The sequence below is a fragment of the Brachyistius frenatus genome, unplaced genomic scaffold, assembly GCF_029030835.1.
Source record: "Brachyistius frenatus isolate BFR_SWC_R1_liver_20210118 unplaced genomic scaffold, ASM2903083v1 Contig_510, whole genome shotgun sequence".
Lineage (NCBI taxonomy): Eukaryota > Metazoa > Chordata > Actinopteri > Embiotocidae > Brachyistius > Brachyistius frenatus.
This window is the reverse complement of record NW_027211109.1, coordinates 77376-100598: the sequence shown is the minus strand read 5'-3', so window position 1 is coordinate 100598 and position 23223 is coordinate 77376. Positions and strand designations below refer to the sequence as shown.

The window sequence follows — 23223 nt, the reverse complement described above, 5'->3', positions numbered from 1 at the left end:
AAATATTGTTTTTCTTATATTCTCCCACAGGACTGTGGTGCAGATTGTGCCAAGTTCCAGAAGAGTGAATTGGAGTATAAATTCAACAAGCGAGCTTTGGAGCGGCCGTACACCTCCAAACACTCCTGGGGGAAAACGTACGGCGAGCACAAGCGCCACCTGGAGTTCAGCCACGAGCAGTACAGGGAACTGCAGAAATATGCCAAGGAGGTGGGGATCTTCTTCACTGCCTCTGGGATGGATGAGGTAAGACTGGCACATTTTCGTTCAAGGTTTGTTTTTGGGGGGGGTTTAATCGGCTGAGAAGTTGAACTGGAACTTTTTCTGTCTTTTAGATGGCGGTGGAGTTTCTCAATGAGCTCAATGTGCCTTTCTTCAAAGTGGGCTCTGGAGACACCAACAACTTCCCCTACCTGGAGAAAACTGCCAAGAAAGGTGAGAGCCAGCGTAACTGGACAAACGTTTGACACTGTAAAAAAAGTAAAAAAAAATATTCACACCTAAACGGATATTGATTATTTTCTTTCTTTTTTTTTTAAGTGGTTAAAATCTGTTATGTTTCTGACCCCGTCCACAGCAGTACATAGTTTAACTTCGGTGCAAGTACAGCTGCCTGCTTCCCTTGCTGACCTCCATCTACTGCAGGTTACACTCTGACGATGGATAAGTTGACCAAAACACGGACAAATAGAGCGTTTTCATTGTCGACCGACGGCTTGTTTACGTTATTTCATCGTTCTGATTGACGCTACGAATGCGAACAGAAAAAAACAAAGCCCATGAAGATATGTAGTTTTCAGAGCAGCTCTCCAGAGCTTAGTTCCTCTGCAGGGAGTCCATAGAACTGTTTGGTCCGAAGTCACTGATTGGTGATGGTGGGTTAATTCAGGTATCTGTCAGATGATGAAATACGAACCAGGAAGTCCAGTTTAAAAATCAGCACCAGGTTGAGTGCTCAGTAATGGTGCATGACAATCAAAAAATAGAGGGCAAGAGAAAAAAAACAAGTATTTATACAAAGTGAGGGGGAAAAAACAACTAACCAGAAAGACGTATAAATAAATGAACAAAGCTTTACAAAAAGAAAAAGTGCAAGCTGGAGTTATAGATGTGTGAGTTTTAAGGCCTGACAAGTGCTTTTTCTAATTTATTCATTTTCTCTTTCTGTTTCTCTGGGAATGAAAATGAGCATTAGATAGGTTTGATTCATATTTTTTCACGTACATATTTAGGTCCTGGTAAAAAGCCACTGGATGAGCATATCTCTTAAAAATGTTCAACTGTTCCTTTTACTTTTAACACTTATGTCACCCACTTATCGACTGCAGGAATACCAGAAGGAATTCCCAGATATTCCCATCGGATATTCCGGCCACGAGTCTGGAATCAACATCTCTGTGGCAGCCGTGGCTCTGGGGGCGAAAGTCATCGAGTGCCACATAACCTTGGACAAGACGTGGAAAGGAAGTGACCACGCGGCCTCGCTGGAGCCGTCTGAACTGACCGAGCTGGTCCGCTCCATCCTACTGGTGGAGAAGGCCAAGTATTGAGAATGGAAGAGAGGTTTGCAATCGGTAAAGAAAAAGGCACTTCATTTGAGAGGACATTGAATGGATTCCTCTGGGGATAATTCGGGAGGAGGTCAAGATGACAAGGAGGAGTGTTGGGGTAATTTTGCTCGGTGCTGCTGAGACTTCTGACATTTAAATCATGGATGATCAGTATTTTGTTCTGTAATTGGAGAGTGCATTGGAGTCTGATAGAGCACAGGAGCTGTGATAACATTTAAGCTGTTAACTCATTCCCCCCCTTCAGTTCTCATTAGCCAAACCATTTTTATTTTTTTTTATTTTCTAAAAGTTGCTTTAACATAATTCGCTAATTCTCTGGTTAACTGACTCTTTGACAAATCCAGAGGCTCGATCGTAGTCTCAGCGCTGCGGTCAGTATTAGTGCAGATCCAGATGTTGCTGTTAACTAAACACACTGCAGTTTCCGCCTGCACTGGAGAGATTGAATGAATATGGAATACGTGGAGATGAAGCTGCTTTTGGTCATCTCATCACACAACAGTGAGATCACAGAGTTTAATTACCCAGCAGTCACTGGGGCAATCCAAAAGTTGTGAGACTTCTCCTTTTGCCCTCCACGACGATGATGTGCGCAGAGCGAGGGGGAAGATATAACCTTCACGAGTAAGTATTCCAAGTTACGTTGCTTGAACAACATCAGATTCGGAGTTACACATGTTTTTGTGAGCACTGGTATGTGCGCATTGTCAATGTCACCATGGACTTGAGCAGAGAGTTTACATCCAATTTTATGTCCAAGTTCCTGATGTCCCAGCTCCTTACCCTATCTCGGCTATCTAGGGCTGTGCCGTTCCACCCTGCGGTAGAAACTCATTTCAGCTGCTTGTAACCGCGATCTTGTTCTTTTGGTCACTACCCCGAGCTCGTGACCAGCCTGAGATGACTCCGCTCCCTCTTTACCAAAATGGTCCGGTGCAGCACCTGTTTGACAGCTGCTGCTGCCCCAATCCGCCTGTCAATCTCCTGCTCCATCCTGCCCTCACTCGTGAACAAGACCCCGAGATACTTAAACTCCTTCACTTAGGCAGGCTCTCCGTCCCCACCAGGAGGAAGAAGTCCACCGGTTTCCAGCAGAGCACCATGGCCTCAGATTTTGGAGGTTCTGACTCTGATCCCCGCCGCTTCACACTCAACTGCAATCCGCCCCAGCGAATGCTGGAGGTCACGGTCTGAAGAGGCCGACAGGACCACATCATCTGTAAACAGCAGAGAAGCGATCCCTAGACCCCCAAACCGGACATTCTCCTCCCCCTGGCTTCCCCCAAATATCCTGTCCATGAAGGTCCCAAACAGGATCTGTGACAAAGGACAGTCCTGGCAAAGGCAAACAGGCACCGGGAAAATGTCTGACGTATTGCCAAGAATGCGAACACAGCTCCTACTGCAGTTGTAAAGAGACCGGAGGGCCCGTTGCAATGGCATCGGTGATGGTTGAACCGCTCTTAGTCTGGACCTGGAGTGAGTCATATTTCTGACACATTTCACTTCAATCCCTTTGATGCTTATTACATTACCACACATAAGGAGGCCTGCAGTGTTACTGCTGCAAGCAAAAGCTTTTGTTAAAGTTACATGGTTTATGTTCAGACTCTCAAAGCACTGAGGGCATTAAATTCAATGGGGGCACTAAAAGAAAAAAGGATCAACATCAGAGCCTCAAAAATAGATTTACCCTTTTCCAATGATTAGGGCCCGAGCACCGATGGTGCAAAAGCCCTTTTGTTATTCAAGGTATTATTATTCTTTTTCTTCTCGTTCCTTATTTTTCTGTCTCAACGCAAAAAATTACATATTTTAGTGGTTTCGCGCATGGGTGTGGCCAAATGGCTCACTAGCGCCCCCCTAAATGCATTTACGTACATGCATGAAATTTTGTGGATTTAGATCATACCTACATATAAAAAAAAAGTCTCTTATTTCTCTTCTATCTGCTCATTTTAAAAACTTGGCAATAATGAGATTGTATATTTGTGAATAAATACTACTCAGAAACTAAAATCTTTGATTTGAAGTATTAATCAAAAAATGACCCACCGTCTGATCCATCTCTCTTCCAACAAATTTTCACAATGACACAGTTTGTCCTGGAAAGAAAAATTGAAGTTTTCTGTTTTTAGACTTCAAATAGACGCAATGTTGTACTTGAGCCACTAGATAGAGTTGTTTTTCTATTTTCCTTAATCCTTCAGCCTTTCTCACCTGGGTCTACTGAAGCCTGATTTAGTTCAGTGCCACTTTCCGCAGAGTATTAACCCCGTGTTAGTGAAGGCCAAAGCAAAGCCCATATCACCAGCTAGATCCATAATTTATTTTACAGTTACGTTATGTTAAAAAGCTCTTGACATGACAACGACGCACTGGTCAGGAGCTGCTACTAGATTAGAGTTTAGGGTAACTTCAGTGGCTCTGCCAAATGATGAGCAGACAAGTATTGTTGTATTAGATTAAAATGATCGTCTGATCTTAGATTTGTTTCTTGTAAAACTACTATATTATGCTTATAGTACACACAGTAATATTTACATCACTGACTGTGATCAACTCAAAAGGAGCCCTGAACCTGACAAATTGTATGTACAGGTTATCTTGTAAAAAAAATATAACAATCAATTAAAGTCAAGTTTACTCTGTAAAGTTTAAAAGATAAATTAAAGATATCAATTTCTACTATAACCTCGACTCAGATACTGATGATCAGATAATCAGTTGATGAAATAGATTAAGATGAAATTACTCTCATTTCTCACCAGTTATTTTTCAGCTTTGTAATTTTTCTATTTCTCTGTTCTCAGCCAACGACTATTGATAATTAATTCTTCTGAAGCAAAATTTCCTTGTCGGCACCAAATTTCCAATTCAAAGATGACCTGAGGTCAAAGGAAAAGTAAAAAAAAACTTGGTATTTCTTACACCACAACACTGCTGCCGATAAATCTGCAAACACCATTTAATGTTTGTGCTGAAAAATGAGGCAGTAAACTAGAAATGAGAAGCAATAAATCACAGATTCGTTGCTTAAATGAAATGCATGGAATTTTGTGTTCGGCAATCATCTTTATTTAAACTGCTTTTGTGCTTGGCAGCCATAGCAGCAGCAACAGAAGGGAGTGACCTTACGGAACAGTCAGAGGAGGTAAATTCTTCTACACTGTTTTACTCACACAGTCATTAGACAGACCTTCCAAATGAGCTGTTCTGTCCCTGCTGACTGAGAAGTTTCCTCCCTATCTCATAGGTACCTTAACAGCTATTTCAGGCACAGCAGCTTTAGCCAATAAGCTTCTGCTGATCCCAGATTCTCCCAGGAACATCTTTCTTTCTTACTTTTCACTGCCCGGCAGCCCAAAGAAACAGATTTCATAACAGAACATAATATCGCAAATGTGTTAGTCCGTGAATGATCTACAGGTATAATTTTCCTTGCTGAGGTTTGGTTCATGTTTATATTCAGTATTTGTAATAATCTTTGCATGTTGATTTCAACGTGAACCCCTTCTGACAAATCGTTTTACTTACTATTATACAGGTGTGTTGCAAAACTAACCTGAAATAGCTACCAAAGGTCTTATTGGTATTTCAAATTCTGAATGCGATGTACTTCAGCCTACCTAGAAGCGTGGTGCTTATGTAATATGTTCAGCCTTTTTCTGGACTTTATATAATCATTACAGAGGTCAAAGTCCTCTGCACCAAAACAAGTTTACTCTGCATTAGTCCGTTGTGAAAGTACAATATGCATTGTACTAAATACGGAGAAAACATTGAATAGTTTCTCTTGTGTCCAGAGTCCTGAGATCACCTGAACTCAAATAAAAGCTAAAGATAATACTAGAACTTCCCCATCCTCTAAATAATATGTAATGAAAAGCTCCCAGAGGGTGATGGAGCTTTTAAAGTGGTCTTGGCTTGGTGGATAAACAAATCAGGTTTAACCCATCAAGAGCAACATTTTGCCTCTGAGGGAAAATTAGGAGTCCATTAAGTATTCGCCTGTTTAATTGGATGAAAGCAGCAGATGAGAAACTATAGACAGCTCGAGTTGGATTTTTGGAGGAACTGAAATTTAACATTTCTAAATTGCAAAGCATTACTCTGATCTCTGAATGCCAAAATGCACATTTTAGACATCTTTTTACTGAAAACCTTCTGTTTCAAAGTTTCTAATCTTCCATTTTTAACCTTAAACTTGCCCATTCTTCTTACACTCCTTGTGTGTGTGTGTGTGTGTGTGTGTGTGTGTGTGTGTGTGTGTGTGTGTGTGTGTGTGTGTGTGTGTGTGTGTGTGTGTGTGTCTGTCTCTCTCTCTCTCTCTCTCTCTCTCTCTCTCTCTCTCTCTCTCTCTCTCTCTCTCTCTCACATTCACACAGCACTATGTTGAGGTCATGCTATGTAACAGAGTAAAGCACATCACCTGAACTCACCTTCAGACCCCTCCTACTCAAGCTTACAGTCCTCTTGTGTAAACCCTGATCTATCTTAAGTGTGCTCATGGGCACTAACGCACAGCAAATCACCACATAACTCTGCGATGCAAATTTCATGCATTTCACAGTTTAGGGATTCTTTTACCACTTTAGAAATTATTTCTACATATTTGTGCGTATTCATTTAGGTAATTTAGGGAGTGGAAGTTTGTAAAATCATTTCAACTCTACTGTAGTTCTGCAGTTAAAAGTCACATGGCCTGTTGTAGGTATTTATACCCAGATTTTAACGATTGTTATGCAACAGTTCTTTTGTACGAGGTTGTTTTCTGACAACTCGTTAATTACAACTAAAACTTGCAGTGCAAACAACAGCTGGAAATAATATCCATATGACACATTTGTAATCACAAAGAAATGCAAATTATGTGACAAAATGTGTGCAAAAGTATAAAGTAAACTAAACTCGCCAGAATGACAAGATTAAAATTTGACTTACAAAAATACAGATGATACTGATATAATGCAGCATGTTCTTCTGCTGCAGTGCATTACGTCACAAAGTAATCAGAATGGTTTTCAAGGGCTTTGTACACGCCACCATGATCTTATGGCACAACAGGCTTCAACCACATCATGCTGTAAGCTTGTTGTGTAAGACCCAGTTCCTTAGGTGTGGAGATGGGAAGACATCATGCAGCACACTGGGGGAAGTGGGAACCACAAAGGGGGCGAGAGGCAGAAATTGAGATGCAAATGTGAGAATCAGTGACAGCACTGATCCCCGCTCTTGGATGGTGACAGGGAGAGAGAGGAGAAAGGTAAGATGAGAAAGGTAAGATGAGAGAGGCAGTGTCAAAGAGATGAGCAGCACTGAGGAGGAGGGAGGAGCCCCATCGAACCGGGTGGCTCAGAGCTCCACCTCTGCTCAGAGAGGAAAATCTCCCTAAGGATTTACTGTTGGGACCTTCAGGCTGAACACTGAGCTCTTGGGATCGTTCTGCTTTGGCAGTCAATTTACAGGAATATTCACTCAGGACCTGAGTAGCTGCGACCTGCCCGAGTCCTTCCTGCTGGACGGGAGAAATCCAGAAGTGGTATGAGAACCAAAAAGATACTTGTGTGCTTTTTGTGTGAATAGCCTCAGTTTGTTTTCACTCTAATCTCCTAAAAGAGTTCAGATGGTCTCTTGAAGAGCTGCTTTAACTGCAGCTGTGAAAACCTTTGATATTGTGTTTACAATATGTGTCATTAATAGTTAAGTTAATTCTTCTGTCTTTTTGTTGGCCTCTACTTTTTTGACTTTGTGTTGTGGCCCCCGGTGTGCAGGGCCCGAGGCTAATCTCAATATATCTTCTCAGGGATTAAATAGCTTCCTAATGAGCTTCCACTAATGTCCAAACTTCAGTTAAAAGAGAGCTCTCGCCGCAGCTTCTCAGCACAATGTCAAGAAAGACCCCAATTTGCACAGTTCATCTTCTATTAATACATTTACTATTAACTGTTATGTCCAATACAGCACATTCTGTAACTCCAGCTGCATAATAATAAAATAATTCAGTCAACCTTCGCCACCCGACAACATGAATATGATTGAACAGTTGCATCATAAAGGACTTTTTACATTTAAGGTCCACAGAGAATCTTCCCAGTTATTATGATTCAGCTTCATAAAATTACACTACCTCATAGGTCACGACCTCAGGAGATTCCTTTTTTGCTAAAATATTCTGTGTTTCTTTTTGAAGCTGCAGTTGAAGGTGCGTTTTTACTTTGTGAGACGATAAAGAAAAGATATTTACAGATATTAAATGTTGTTATCTAACGAGTAGTGTTGGAACAGTCAGTCAGTAGCCTTTACTTGAGTGAAACTACACCGTAATAAATATTCAATTAAAAGTTAAAAGATCTTCCATCAAAAGTTTATTTAAATAATGATAAATCTGAATTATCAGTCAAATATTTCCATCAAAAGTAAAAGTACTCATTGATAATTATGGGACTTTCAGATTGTTACCTTATAGACATGATATTATTGAGTAAGTAATACTCATAACCGACAATAAAGCATCAAGTTCATGTTATAGCAGGTGAAGGGGAACTAATTTCAACCTCTTTATATACTGTCTATCTGTAATGGTACCATCTGACTCACCGTATGTTTTGTGTGTAAAACCTTCATTTTTAATGTAACTGGTAATTATAAATGTCAGTAAATTGCAGTGAAGCAAAAAGTACAATATTTCCCTCTATGAAGTAGTAGTAGAAAGTATCTAATAATGGAAATACTGGAGTAACGTACTTAAATCTACTGAGTTGCTAACAAGGCAGGTAAGACCTGCAGGGGAATGGATAGACAGGAGTGGGAAAAGTAAACAAATAAAAACAACACTATGTGCATTAGGAACTTTATGTTTTCTTGTTGTTGCAGGAAAAATGGCTATTCTAATTCTATACATGGCTAATTATTATACATTTGACATTATACATCTTGCTAACAGCTATCACTGTTTTCTCTGTCATGCAGTGAGTAATATGAGGAAGCCTTTGAATGGGATGGATCCTGGAATCAGACTGAAGGGCCTCCTTTGTGTTTAGACCTGGGAGCAGCATGCAAACAAATCGGTGAACCGCCGCGGCCTGTTAAACCCCCGCCCTCATAGCCACCAGCACCACCAACCCACCTTTGGAGGGGATTCCAGACTCTTCCACTCCGCCTGACCACTCGCACCAAACACCATGGATTTCACACTTCCCATCAGAAGTTCTGACATGATAGCTGACCCCAGCTCTGCTCCTCTTCTGGGCCCTCACAGCAGCTGCACCCGGCACCACTACCAGTGTGTCAAGAGAAAGCTGCGACCCGGACGGATTCTGAGCTTCATCATCAGCCTGGTGGCTGTCTGCACAGTCTGTTCATGGAGTGCCTTCTCTTTTGCCACAACAGTGGGCACTCAGCTGAAATCGGCCATGGAGGGCTCAGGAGAGGCAGCAGTACCCCAAAGAACTCTTCTACAGCACCACAACCTCTCAGTTGCACCAGAGGACACACCGATGGCCATGTCATCATCTGACGCAGAGACAAGTCATGGGGACTACCCAACAGACTTATTCTCCGTGGAGCAGAGACGCGAGGGCTTTGTGGTCTTTCATATGTTTGGCATGTTGTACATGTTCATATCTTTAGCCATCGTCTGTGATGAGTTCTTTGTCCCTGCTCTCACTGTCATCACAGAGAAGTTGGAGATCTCGGATGATGTCGCAGGAGCCACTTTCATGGCAGCAGGTGGCTCGGCCCCAGAGCTTTTTACTTCTGTCATAGGAGTCTTCGTCTCCCACAGTAACGTGGGTATCGGTACCATCGTGGGATCCGCTGTCTTCAACATCCTGTTCGTGATCGGGATGTGCGCCCTGTTCTCCAAAGAGGTGCTGAACCTCACCTGGTGGCCTCTGTTCAGAGACGTCTCTTTCTATATCATTGGCTTGCTTATGCTAATCTATTTCTTTCTGGATAATCAAATCATGCTGGGGGAAAGTATCAGTCTGCTGATGTGCTACACCTGCTACGTGACATTCATGAAGTTCAATGCCAAAGTAGAACTTGTCATCAAGCGCTTGCTGGGCAGCAACCAGGTGGACGAGCTGGAGAATGCACCAAAGGTGAGTCAGTCCATCCATCCATCCATCCATCCATCCATCCATCCATCCACCTCATAGTCTGATATAACTACCCAATTTTTCTACTCAACACGACCCTTGTTTTAGGCTATGCTCAGTACCAAGAGCTGGTAGCAGGCATGGTAGACCAATAATGTTGTGTATCAGGCCATTGCATTCATCCTTACATTCACCTTTACATTCACCTTTACATTCACCTTTACATTCATCCTTACATTCACCTTTACATTCACCTTTACATTCATCCTTACATTCATCCTTACATTCACCTTTACATTCATCCTTACATTCACCTTTACATTCACCTTTACATTCATCCTTACATTCACCTTTACATTCACCTTTACATTCATCCTTACATTCATCTTTACATTCATCCTTACATTCACCCTGACATTCATTCTTACATTCATCCTTACATTCATCTTTACATTCACCCTTACATTCATTCTTACATTCATCCTTAAATTCCCCCTTACATTCACCCTGACATTCACCTTTACATTCATCCTTACATTCATCCTTACATTCACCTTTACATTCATCCTTACATTCACCTTTACGTTCACCTTTACATTCATCCTTACATTCACCTTTACATTCATCCTTACGTTCATCTTTACATTCATCCTTACATTCACCCTGACATTCATCCTTAAATTCCCCCTTACATTCATCCTTACATTCACTTTTACATTCATCCTTAAATTCCCCCTTACATTCACCCTTACATTCATTCTTACATTCATCCTTACATTCATTCTTACATTCACCTTTACATTCATTATTACATTCATCCTTAAATTCCCCCTTATATTCATCCTTACATTCACCCTTACATTCATTCTTACATTCACCCTTACATTCACCCTTAAATTCATCATTACATTAATCTTTACATTCACCCTTACATTCACCCTTAAGTCCACTGAGGAGTTGTCACCATCAGAAACAACTTTTTTGTCCGCTGCATCTCAAGCTAATGAGCGAGAAGGTTGACTACATCCTATTAAATTAAAAACACTACAGAAACTTGTGTAAGACCCATTTCATAGTTTATCTACAATATATACCTCATCATAAAAGATTAGATAGAAATTTAGATTTATGATTGGTGGTCCAACACGTGTTTTTGAAGTGGGCTTCTAACATTCCTCAGAGGGAAACATAATTGTGTTCGTTTTTGTCTCTTGGCATAAAATTTAAGCATTTCTTGCATTCAACAGATCTGACATAAAGTATTTGATTTTCAAAATGAGTAATATCACAGAGAAAACCAGTCATTGCTACTGATCCAGAGAATAGAAGTACTCCAGTTCAGGGAGGATGTTAATACAGACCTTATTCTGCTCCTGATTTACCCCTTCAGTGTTTAAAAAGATTTACCTTAACCTGCCACCTGTGCAGTTCAAAAGGCCTCAGACACACAGCCAGACTGCAGCCTTTTTACGCAGGCCTCATCTTCAGTCACTACTTCCAGTAACTGAGCTCAGACCAGAAGGCTCTCAGAATAGGACTGATGTGACAGAGTCAAAGCGCCTGCAACTCAACTAAGATACTATCAATGTTTTCTGATAGAATACTTTATGAAATAAACCTAAAGAATTTATTTCATAATAGGGTGATAGAATTTAAAATTATTCCCCTCCACCGAGATCAAGGTATGATCATCACAGAAGAGCCAAATCAACAAAATGGTTGATGCAAACTACAGAGGCATGACGTTCTTTTTAGCTGCAATTAAAATTAGGATTTGGTTCATTCATCCACTTTACATTACTTTATATTAGTGGTACAAGAAGCACATGTCATGAAACTACACCTTTGCCAGACAATCTAACATATCCAACATGCAGATTTAACAATCTGACATGAACTCAGGGATGCAGAATATGATGCTGCATTTCTTTTTTACTGTTCTGATTAAATTTCATGCTTTTAAAATGCTTTGAGGGTAGATTTTTAATTCTATCTGATATTTATCCGATGACCGTTACTTCTCCGAGGTAAACGTGGGGAAGTGATGATACGAGAAGGAGCATTACTGTTAGTCCCAAAATCCCATATCATTTCTCCATCCTGATAAGATTTCTCCCCCTTCAGCTCCCCCCCCCCCCATCTGTGTCCTGAGATTCGAAAGAGTTGGCTAAAGCTGTTGACTCTGGAGGAAGAATTTACCCCTGGGTGTTCATTGCCTCCTGTTTCAACGTACTAAACATAATTTCAGTGTCTGTGGTTATTCATTCTAACATGGATTACACACAGACCTCATAATCTCATCTCATGTGAAAGGATTGTGCGCTTTTACAGTAGAAACATGAATGATTACAGTGACTTCCACGAGCCACACAACCTGTCTCCTGACAGAGAGGGAAATTGATTCATGTGAAGGTTAAAAAAAAAACCGTGTTTAATTTTTTTTTTACGTTTGTCTCTCCATTGTTTGTGTGTCTGTGTGTGTGCAGTTGGAGTCAGATCTGTTGCTCTCCGATGTTGTAATCTCATACGGCGCTCAGGTGACAAACAGTAAAACTGCTGTAGGTTGATCTTAGCAGTGTGCCCGTAGACTTGTCTAACATCAACAGTGCAGTGTACACAATTTGTTAGTTAGGAGGTGAAAACACTTAAAAAGGAGCTCTCCATTGTTTTTTATTATAGTTATTCAGGCAGGTAGCAGCTCTCACGTTTGATGAGCTCATAATCACTAGCCTCCAATATGATCCGCCCTAAAACTTCTCCCCTTAAATGCTTCGTTAAGTGTGAACAAGGAAATAAAATCTCCCCAGGAATCATGACTTTATTTTATTTACAGTTTTTGGCATTTATGAGACAAGGCATGTCAAGTCAATTTGATTATTTTTAACTCATGCTGGGTTATTTTTATTCCATATTTTATGTGCTTAATAAAAACTAAAACCTAAAACAAACATTTCTGCACCCATTGACCTTTCTTAGTATCCGTGTTGTTGCAGACGCAGTCTGTTCGACATTTATGCCCTTCTGGGAATCAGCTGTTCTTCAGGCTGCCAAACTTCAGCCCAAGAACAGCTCTTCTCTCTCTGTCGTCCGGCACTTGATGTCCAGCTGCCTTGTCCTCATTTGTCAGTATCTGCTAAATAATCCCTGGGTTAATGCTCTCCAATCCCATTAGAGCCACTAATAATAGTCGGGTGTTCTCTGGGGGAGCAGGAATCAGTAGATCACTGACAAAAAAAGGCTGAATGCTCCTTTTTCAGCCTGCAGTCCTGCTGGTAACACAGTGTGAGGTAAATTTTGTGCATAACTGGGGATGTTGTAAGTGGGTTTGCACTGTGCAGACGTTGCCTATAGTGTCTGTGTCCAGTATGAGTATACAGCAAAAAGATCTGCAGGTATGCTTGCTGATGGAACGAAAGACGCCAATCCCCTCTGATCCCCTTATCCAATGCTTACCTGCGGTGACGACAGCAAATATAGAGCCCAGCACACTCAGTCCCTGCAGAGATGAAGAAATGTTCAAATAGGCATAAACATCAGTCCCATAGATCACAATGTAGCAGTGTTGTGGTGTGATTTAACAGAATAAGTCTTGGCATTAGTACTTGAATAGAAATAGAGGACTTATTTTGAAATATAATGTCTGGTTAAATGTAATTCTACATTTGTTCAAAAGTGGGTATTTTCAAATACTTGTAACCCAAAGTGCAGATACACATTTTATTTAATGTACTTCTGCAACATATTACAGCCGAGTTGTTCTTTATATAGGCACTCACCTAATTAGTAACTTCATTAGCACTTGATAAAATTAGTGTTGTTGCTGTAAATAATTAAAATTAAAAAAAGAAAGGTCATGGGGATTTGCTGACTGCTGATTGTGGAAGAGAGATGTTTGATAGCACGGTGACCTGTGAAGGTTTCTGCACGACTTCACACGCAGGCTTGAAACTTACCAGTCTAAAAGTGGTGATCTCTGCCGATTAATCCCGGCTAAGTCCCACAGCTCGAGCGGTCAGGTGGACGGTAAAGTTAGAGATAGAGGGAGGAAGAAGAAAGGAGAGGGGAAGAAAATAAGGATGCATTTGGAAAAGTTTACCTGATGGTGCCTCAGTGTCATGCTGAGGATTGAAAAGACTGTGAAGTCTGGTGTAAATCTGCTGCTCTGAAATGGCCCATTTTAAACTGTGGTCCTTAACAAAAATAACAAATTATCTAATGACACAGAGGAACTTCTAAATATCACAATATTATATATATATGTATATGCCTGTTTATTGCCTTATTTCTCAGTCAATGCGGTGGAGCTGAGCATATTTATTCTCTATAAACCATGAAAATGCATCAAATATGTGAACGAGACAATAACAAAATGCGAAATACAACTTGTTGCTTGATTATGGTTGCAGTTTATATGTACAGTATACAGTATATATGAGCAGTCACATGTCAAAACCTCCACACATACATTCTTAGATGCTTTCATCTCTGCAGATTGTCCAGTCAGCAAATGTGGTATTAGGCTATATCTATCACAATAGAAGTTGCTGTACAGGACATCTTAAAATAATGTCATCTCTTGTAACAGTGTATGTCACTCGTAATTATCTTGTTCTGTCAAAGTTCTTTTTATGTTTGGCAAATTTTTTATCTGTTCATTCAACATGCTGGAATTATAATTTTTTTTTTTGTCAAGAGATGAAAGTTCAGTGAGGGAGGGACAAAAATTAGGCACATATCCAAACAAGTCATCCAATGTTGTGCAAAATGCCAGCCCAGTGTCACACCAGAGGGGGTAACACACCTGTCAGTCCACTAGAGGATTTCATGTCAGTGCCTCGCCTATAGGTGTGAAAAGTGTAAATATGTATTAACAAGGTTCAAGTAGGAGGTCATGTGACAAAGTACAAACAGCGATAAAGTCTAATTATAGGAGCATGGTTAAGGGGTGATTTGATGGCACAAATACATGGCTTTTATTCGAACAACCGCTGTTACAGTAACGCAAGTAAGTTATGTACATAACGTAACAAATTTAAGTGATGTATGTGATGTTACGTGAGTAAAATTATTTATTTGAACCTCAACCCTGATCTTCTTCTAAACATAAACATGTGTTTTTTTGGTTCCTAAACCTAAAGCATGTTACTTTTCACGCCTCGGTGAGGCAAAACGTGACACTGATACGGTAACAGGTTTAAAATACTTTACAAAAAATCCTGTTGAATATGTAACTCTACTGGGCAACAGTAATTTTATTAAATGAAATGTCCAAACAGACAAGCCTTTGTTAAGTTCAGGAATTTCCAGTGCAGGACTTCTTAAATCAAAGATGTTCCTGAAATTGTAGAATGAAATTCATCACCTGAATCAAAGATAAACGGAACCTCAGTTTCCGTCTCAACAGACTACAGCAGCTTAAGACTGTTGGTTTCCAAGTAGCTCTAAAGAGCCAAGTGAGCATTAGACAACATGAACTAATGCCAGGAGGCCACATTGCTCAGCAATCACAAAGTAAATTGAGACAGGTGTCCAAGCCTTCTTTGTCTTTAGTTATCATCTCTCATTTCATTATGTGGTGTTTTTTTAAATACATCGGTGAAATAAGAAATGACGTGAAATTTTTCCATCTTCAGAGATTATAAATCAGACTCTGTTTCAGAGGATTGATCGCACATTTCTGAAAAAAATGTCTTGTGTTTTAGTTGAGTTTGATGAAGACGTAGATGAATCTTAAAGCGTTTAAATTTACAGCTAAATATAAACAAAGAACACTAAATCATCTGTAGCTGCAGCTGATTGGATGAACACCATAAAAATACAAACTAAAATAACCCCTGGCCCTCCTGTAGTTGCCATAACAGCCGCAGACGTCTTGTCAGATGTAAGCTAAAGGGATTATCTGCTCAAACTCTGCAGCCACCATCATGAAAACGTGTCAACAACAAAACTGTCCTTCGCTCTGCTTTGTGCATGTGGTTGTGTGGTTGTGCATTTAGCTACTGCTGTACACTCAGTTCATGACAGTTTTTGTGGAATATTTGTTCTTTACAATATGAATTAGGAAATGCATAAAAACTAAAGGAACATTTGACTGCTTGACCTGTTTGTCGGAGCTGTAACTCTGTTCCTAAATTGAGCTATTTAAGGAAAAAGATGAGGCACACAAGTAAAATTGGCCTCAAACTAAAGCCTTCATGTGGCTCTTGCAGCTATTAAAGAGATAAACATGATCTGCTAATTCATGTGAAAACCTTCAAATTTAGTTATATAACGGAAGAAGTTTACCATGTTTCTCTTAATCCATCATTTTTATTGAATTATTTCAAGGCTGTTGCTTTATTAATATAGATATAAAGTATATTGTTCACAGCAGAGCAGCTGTATGATCATCTACATCCAGTTTATCTCTAATGAGGTCCATCACTCTCTCAACAGGACTTCTCTGTCTCTTTAAGTGTACATGCGAGTTCATTTTGACAACCCACCTCCATAAGTGTTCATAGAAACCTTGCTGGTGTGTGGTGTTGAGAGACACAAAAAAATTACACTTTGCTAAATTGTTGTTGGCTTTGGATTTTTTTTTTTACATTATTTTTTTGTCATGTTTGCCTGGCAAAGTAGAGACAAACAGGAGATACAGGGAAATATTTGTCGGGTATCGTAACATGCAGCAAAGGTTGGCTGATAAATAGTTTATAGGGACTAGTTTTGGAGTATGAATTTAAAGCATTTATTTTTGCAACATTTTTAGATAATAGTTTAACGACTTCAAGGGGCAGTGTGGAGGATTTAGTGGCATCCTGCAGTAACTTTTCGGTTGTTGACAATTTTTCTGGAGCAATCTCAGGCTCTGCAGTTCTTTATTTATTGTGTCTTGAAATCATTTTTCTGCACAGATTATCAAAGTGTGTTTGCTTTCAGTGGTGCGTAAAACAACATCTTTTATAATCGGGGATGCAAAATGGTGATATAAATGAGTGGAAATTTATTTAATCGGTTAAATAATTCTGATGTTAATGTCTGTGCCAACAAGAAAACCTTTACATGGCATGCCGCAATATCAACTTTATGTTCCCATCTCTAAATCCCGACCCCCACACAAACCCTCCCCACGGGTCACATTACTACCCCTATATATCAACAGGCCACCAACATGTGTGTGTGTGTGTGTGTGTGTGTGTGTGTGTGTGTGTGTGTGTGTGTGTGTGTGTGTGTGTGTGTGTGTGTGTGTGTGTGTGTGTGTGTGTGTGTGTGTGTGTGTGTGTGTGTGTGTGTGTGTGTGTGTGTGTGTTGGAGCTGTGCTTCAAACCTCTGGCACAGGTTCCTGCCCACTGGGAGGAAGAAGGTGATCTGAGGCACTCATTGGACATGAACAAAGTGTTTTTGTCTCCAATAAATGTGCACAAAAACTAGACGCAGTGACAAATTTTGTTATGAATTTCCTGCTCTTTGTATCATTGCTGTCATATACCACTCTGAGCTGTTAGGGAGATATTATACTTAATCTACAAAATAAATGAAAACATGGCAAAAAGCCTGTCTCAACTCAAACCCCGCACCTCCTCTGCTCCTTTCACCTCTCCCATGTTTGGATGGTCAAATATTTGGCTCTTAAAATCTGTATTGTCACTCAAACAGTTTATGTTTGTTTTCATTTTTTTAACTGTAGTTATGAGTAAACAGGATGTGAGGGGTTGAACACATATTTCTAACATTCAGTTTGGAGCATCCTCGATTCAAAACAACAACAACTGATGGCTCTATAGTGCTTTTTGATTGGTAATGTACCTGCATTAGTTGATTCATTCATTTACTTATCCCCTCCCTACATTACAACGACAGTAATGCAGTTCAGTCCAATGTTACAAACATACAACCTGGAGTTGACTTCAGATGACACTCAAGCATTGGACATAAATTAATGAATAATGTAATATTTCCTGTGGGCCTAATGTTTTCAATTGCACAGAGTATGTGTGAATTTGTTACTTAAACTGTGTGTATATATATATATATATATACATTATGTTTTCTTTCCTTGTGTTTTTTCTTCAAGGTCGTTGAAAATGTAGATGATGAGAACAAGCTGATGGTGAGTTTCTTTTGTTTGTGTTTTTGTATACATCCTGCAGAAACTGCATGTTCAATGCATTTTCAGTGTTTTTAAAATCATTATTTTTTCTTGACAATAGCTTGGAGTTTGTTAAGAGACAAAAGCTGATAAATGAAATAATAAAAATGAAGAATGATGAGGAAAAAAAGCATGTACACATTTATATGTGTGCATCCACTGAAACATTTTGGTATTTGTGGTTTGTTTTTGTTCAGGCTAAACCCCGGCTGCAGAGGGAAGGCAGCTGTGCTTCTCTACACAACTCACTGATGAGAAACAGCATCTTCCAGCTCATGATTCACACACTGGACCCGCTCAGTGACGAAGGTACATAAACATACAGCAAACACAAAATAAACACAAAGCCCAGACACTGTGCTGACATGAATTACGTAATCATTATATTGCATGATTAAATTAAATGTTTATTTTCTTGTATGAAGATGAATGCATTTTAGTGAATACTGTGTTTAAGGTTTAGCGTAAATTTGTAATGTTAGGATTTTTGTCAAGTTGCATTCTTTCAGATAAACGTACATACGCCCATTCATCCGACCCCTCTCCAATATCCAAGTACTTCCTCACCTACGTTCTGTAGTTGTGCCTTTTACAAAAAGTCTCACCCCATGATAGAAAATGGTTCCTTGGTTTCAGACCGTTTCAAAGAGAAGGCATCAATCCTCCACAAAATGGCCAAGAAGAAGTGTAAAGACGAAGGTATCAATTCCAACGGTATCTGTGAGTAACTACAGTGTTTCCTTGTCCCAATAATCAAATGAATAATTTAAGTGACACTTCCTAACTGATTATTGAAAATTATCAAGTCATTAATCAGTTCAGAAGTGTGACTATTGATTGATGAATGATTAAAACAGTACACAAATTTATGTGTTAATCAAAAATGAAAGAATGGACAATGTGCAGGTTACAGAATAAAAAGTTCATCAAATAATAAAAGAAATTCTACTTTTAATTTGATAAGAAAACTATTTTTCTTCAAATTTGCTCTCATTATTTATAACATTCATATTTCTATATTCTTGTGTAGAGTTTTGTGTTTGTAAAGTGCATCTGGACCTGCTGCCACATATCTTACATCAGTTACTTCCTCCGCTGTACTTTGTTGTTTGTTTCACACAGTTATCCAGCTGAAATATAATTTGCCAATCTCTTCATTAAATTAACATTTGTTATCAGTTTATTTATCATCTCACTGATTGATTTGTCAACAAATCTGTCATCTAATCAGTGTTTTGGTTCTATAAAAGAGACTATGTGATGTTACACATGCAGACATGAGCTGTAAAAATTCATAGTGTTTTGTCTCAACACAGAAACTTTCATCTCATCCCTACATGTCATGAGATACTGTTTTTGTGAAAGAATACCTCAATCTCTTGTGTTTCTTTCTCTGTCTCTTGTTTTTACCCCGAAGCTGATAAAAAGATCATCAACAGTACAAATGTTGCAGTGGAGGTCACGCCGCCCATGAACGGTGTCGCAGGAGGAGAAGAGGTACGACTTTTGTCAGCATCCCTCCCTGTTCACGTGTTAAAAGCTCCAACACAAACAGGAAGTTTAACTCTGCTTATCAACATGAAAATGTAAAAATATTGATATTTATGAGTCCAATATGCAATGTAAAGTACTAAACTCTTCAGCAGGGTGGTGAGGAGGAAGATGAAGACCAGCCTCTGAGCCTGGCGTGGCCTGACACACCCAGGAAACAGCTCACCTACCTCGTCATCTTGCCCATTGTCTTTCCTCTGTGGCTCACACTGCCCGACGTCAGGAGAGAGGTGAACACACACAAACGTACACAAACACATGCAAAGAAAAGAGATGTTTATATGTACAGGCAGCTCTGAGTTACACCAACGCCTGTTCATGTGCACCGAAACAAACAAAAAAGTACACACAACACTATATTTTTTATTACAATTTCCTGTCCCAGTATACCCTGCCAGTGTTCTTTTTAATTTACGATATAACACTTCATTGAGTCAAGTCATTTTATTTATATATCACATCCAAACACAATATACGATGACCAAAGTGCTGCACAACTTTGGAACAGAATTAAAATGCAACAAATAGACTTACAACATATTGAGCAATAAAAATAAAAAATAAAAAAATGCAAAACATATTTCAATATTTGAGTCAAAACTTGTTCATTGAAAAAAACAGGTCAGATCTAATGCTGCTTTTAAAATAAAAACTCATTTAAACAAATTATTTACCCCCCAAAAAATAAACATAACCCTTCAAGTCGATCCTAAACACAACCTCTTTATTCATTTTTATTTTGAATATTCTATCCATTTGGATCGCGCATTGTATGTTTAAATTCATATAGTAAAATGCACACACATTAGACTGTGGCCCAAAATACTGCATTATATGCTGAATGTACAATATTAAGCATCCTGTATATATTGTATCAGACCATTTATTGATTGTTTGATTGTTGCTTTTATTCTTTCAGACCTCAGAAAAGTTCTTTCCCATCACATTCATCGGCGCCATCTGTTGGATTGCTTTCTTCTCCTACCTGATGGTGTGGTGGGCTCACCAGGTACTTAACACACACACACACACACACACACACACACACACACACACACACACACACACACACACACACACACACACACACACACACACACACAAACAAACATGCCGACACACACAAACATACCAACACACACACACTTGTCAGGGTGTCGAATGTTTGACCATAGCAGCTAATCCCGACTAATCTGTCTTGATCCACAGCCAGTTCAATCTGTAACTCTCTATTTTTACAACGCAAATTCAAAGACAGGACTGAAGCGGAAGGACATGTGTACAAGGTTACTTTTTTTGTTGTTGCAGAGCACACGAATTGGGTAAAGAAGGATATAAATCAGTGTCTGATTATTTGTCATACTCTCAGCTTGTCCCATTGCGGGATTCATGTCTTTCTATTTATCAGTGGAGCTCACCTCCTAAAAGTTCAGGGGCATTGTAAATAATTTACCTCTTTTAACTGAATTGCAGCATATTGAAAGTCTGATCATGTCATTATATATATATCAAAGCAAAGATGCACATAATGCCTGTTGTTTTCACTGACTCCTCTGGACGCTAAAGTACAAAAAGTACCAATAAAGTAAATGAACAACAATAATGTAAGTAAATGTTAGTTTAATCCTTCTGTCCCTCCTTCTAGCTTCTGATATGTGGAAATATTATTTTCAGAAGAAGATGAGCTTGTTAGAGCTCTGCTGACTTCAGTCTTTGTGTTGCCACAAAACTATCTGCATCACACAAATCCTTCTGTGATGCTCAGCCACCTCACTGAACCTCACTCTACTGAGTATAACAAGCGCCTACACCTCCAGTGGTGGAAGAAGTATGAATACATCTTTTATTGGTATTGTGAGTACCAATACAATTATGTAAAAATACTCCATTAAGAGTAAAGTACTGCATTTAATATCCTACTTAAGTAAAAGAGCATAAGTATTAGCAGCAATAAATTATTATATATATCATATCATTAGATTACTAATACTGAAGCATCAGTGTGTAAGTAGCATTTTAAAGATGTAGCTGCTGCGGCTGGAGCTGGTTTCAAGTACTTTATTTACAGTTTTATATCCAGGGAGCGCTGATAAATGTGAGGTGTTGTCAGATCATTACTGGGAGAGGAGAGAATACAAAACACAAATATGTTTAAAGTTTTTGGAGTTTTTCTCTAATCGTTTATTTTTGGTGACATATTAGATACTCCGAACATTTCTTTGAATAAAACCATGTGAGAGGTTTCGAGGGAAAAACACTATTTAGTGGAGCTGTTAACTCCCGACTGCACACGGATCGAAACCAAAAAGGTTGGAAACTCCTGGTTTAATCTTAAAATCGTATTATATTATCCATTGTGTCAAATCTTCATCTGAAAAATAAATAAAGCTGTCAAATAAATATAGAAGAGTAAACGGTACCATATTTTCTCCTAAAATGTGGTTGAATGGATAAAGTACCATTAAAAATAAATAATAGACTCAAGTACCTTGTGTTTATACTTGAATACACTATTTACTTTCCACTACTGCTTACCTCTACAGGTGGATCATATTTGTTATCTCTTTTTTTCTTTTTCTTTTTTAATCTCTTTTTATTCTGAGTGTAAATTGGTACCAATAAAAGTTTAATTTAGTTGAAAATGCATCCGACATTTTATGCAGGAAAAATTTGAGACATAAACTTTACAGGCAAAACCAGCAGCAAGACAATAAGATTGTTCTGAGCCCTGTGAAGGTGATGGTTCGATGTGTTTCTGACTTTATGAAACTTTTTCTTCATTTCAGGTTGGAGAGACTTTCTGGATCACAGAAGAGATCATGGGTCTGACCATATTAGCAGCTGGTACTTCAATCCCTGACCTCATCACCAGTGTGATTGTAGCGCGAAAAGGCCTCGGTGACATGGCCGTGTCCAGCTCTGTGGGCTCCAACATCTTTGACATCACTGTGGGGTGAGTCTACTGATTAACAAAGAAGCACACAGCATTGACACACCAGTGTAACGAAACCCAAATAACTCTTCCTCGCCCCTCCTCTTCCTCCAGTCTGCCCTTCCCCTGGCTCGTCTACAACATCCTCAACGACTTCAAACCAGTACAGGTGAGCAGCAACGGCCTGTTCTGCGCCATCGTCCTCCTCTTCCTCATGCTCCTCTTCGTCATCATTTCCATTGCGGCTTGCAAGTGGAGAATGAGCAAGCTTCTGGGCTCTTTCATGTTCCTGCTCTACTTCGTCTTCCTCATCGTCAGCGTCATGTTGGAGGACAAAGTCATCAACTGCCCCGTCACCATCTGAGAGAGGGACTCCCACTGACTGCTGGGAAGCAGAAATTACACGCAACTGTACTCATAACAACCGTGATTTACTACAGGAGTGTGAAAATGTGTTCGCACGGACAAACACTGTTACTTATCTGTCTCACATGCACAAAGTAGAAGACTGCATCCTGCACACACACACACACACACACACACACACACACACACACACACACACACACACACACACACACACACACACACACACACACACACACACACACACACACACACACACACACACACACACACAAACAAACACAGTGGTTGTTGAAGTCAGTTAGGCAGGAGCCGTGACGTAAATCAACCTTCATGCCGGTGCATTACAGGCATTTAACAGTGGCATGCAGGCCTCTCCATCTTTAAAAGACTTTATGCCACCCATATGACAAAGACTCTCTTTGTACCATGTGGCTACACTTCAAGAGCCACTATTGGATGAAACCTGCTGAAACTAAAGGACAGTGAATGCTACCTGGGATTGAAATTGAAGATCATAATAAAAATAGTTTTGTTTTTTTAATGAAAGAACTGTGTTGCAGTATAACA

General features: G+C 39.5%; 2 protein-coding genes across 2 annotated transcripts; both read left to right on the top strand.

Moving 5' to 3' along the window:
• Window positions 1-18: 18 nt before the first annotated feature.
• LOC138614487 (sialic acid synthase-like) lies at window positions 19-1550 on the top strand (the record flags this gene model as incomplete). Its single annotated transcript, XM_069687974.1, has 3 exons — window positions 19-246; window positions 336-461; window positions 1329-1550. Coding segments are annotated over 3 exons (576 nt in total), but the record flags the coding sequence as incomplete, so codon positions are not given.
• A 7205-nt stretch (window positions 1551-8755) lies between these two features.
• slc24a2 (solute carrier family 24 member 2) lies at window positions 8756-22651 on the top strand. The gene is made up of 9 exons (XM_069687971.1): window positions 8756-9676; window positions 17730-17765; window positions 18002-18113; window positions 18441-18524; window positions 19222-19301; window positions 19448-19585; window positions 20275-20364; window positions 22142-22308; window positions 22402-22651. Exons 1-9 carry the CDS (start codon window positions 8756-8758, stop codon window positions 22649-22651), a joined length of 1878 nt encoding a protein of 625 aa, XP_069544072.1.
• Window positions 22652-23223: the final 572 nt, after the last annotated feature.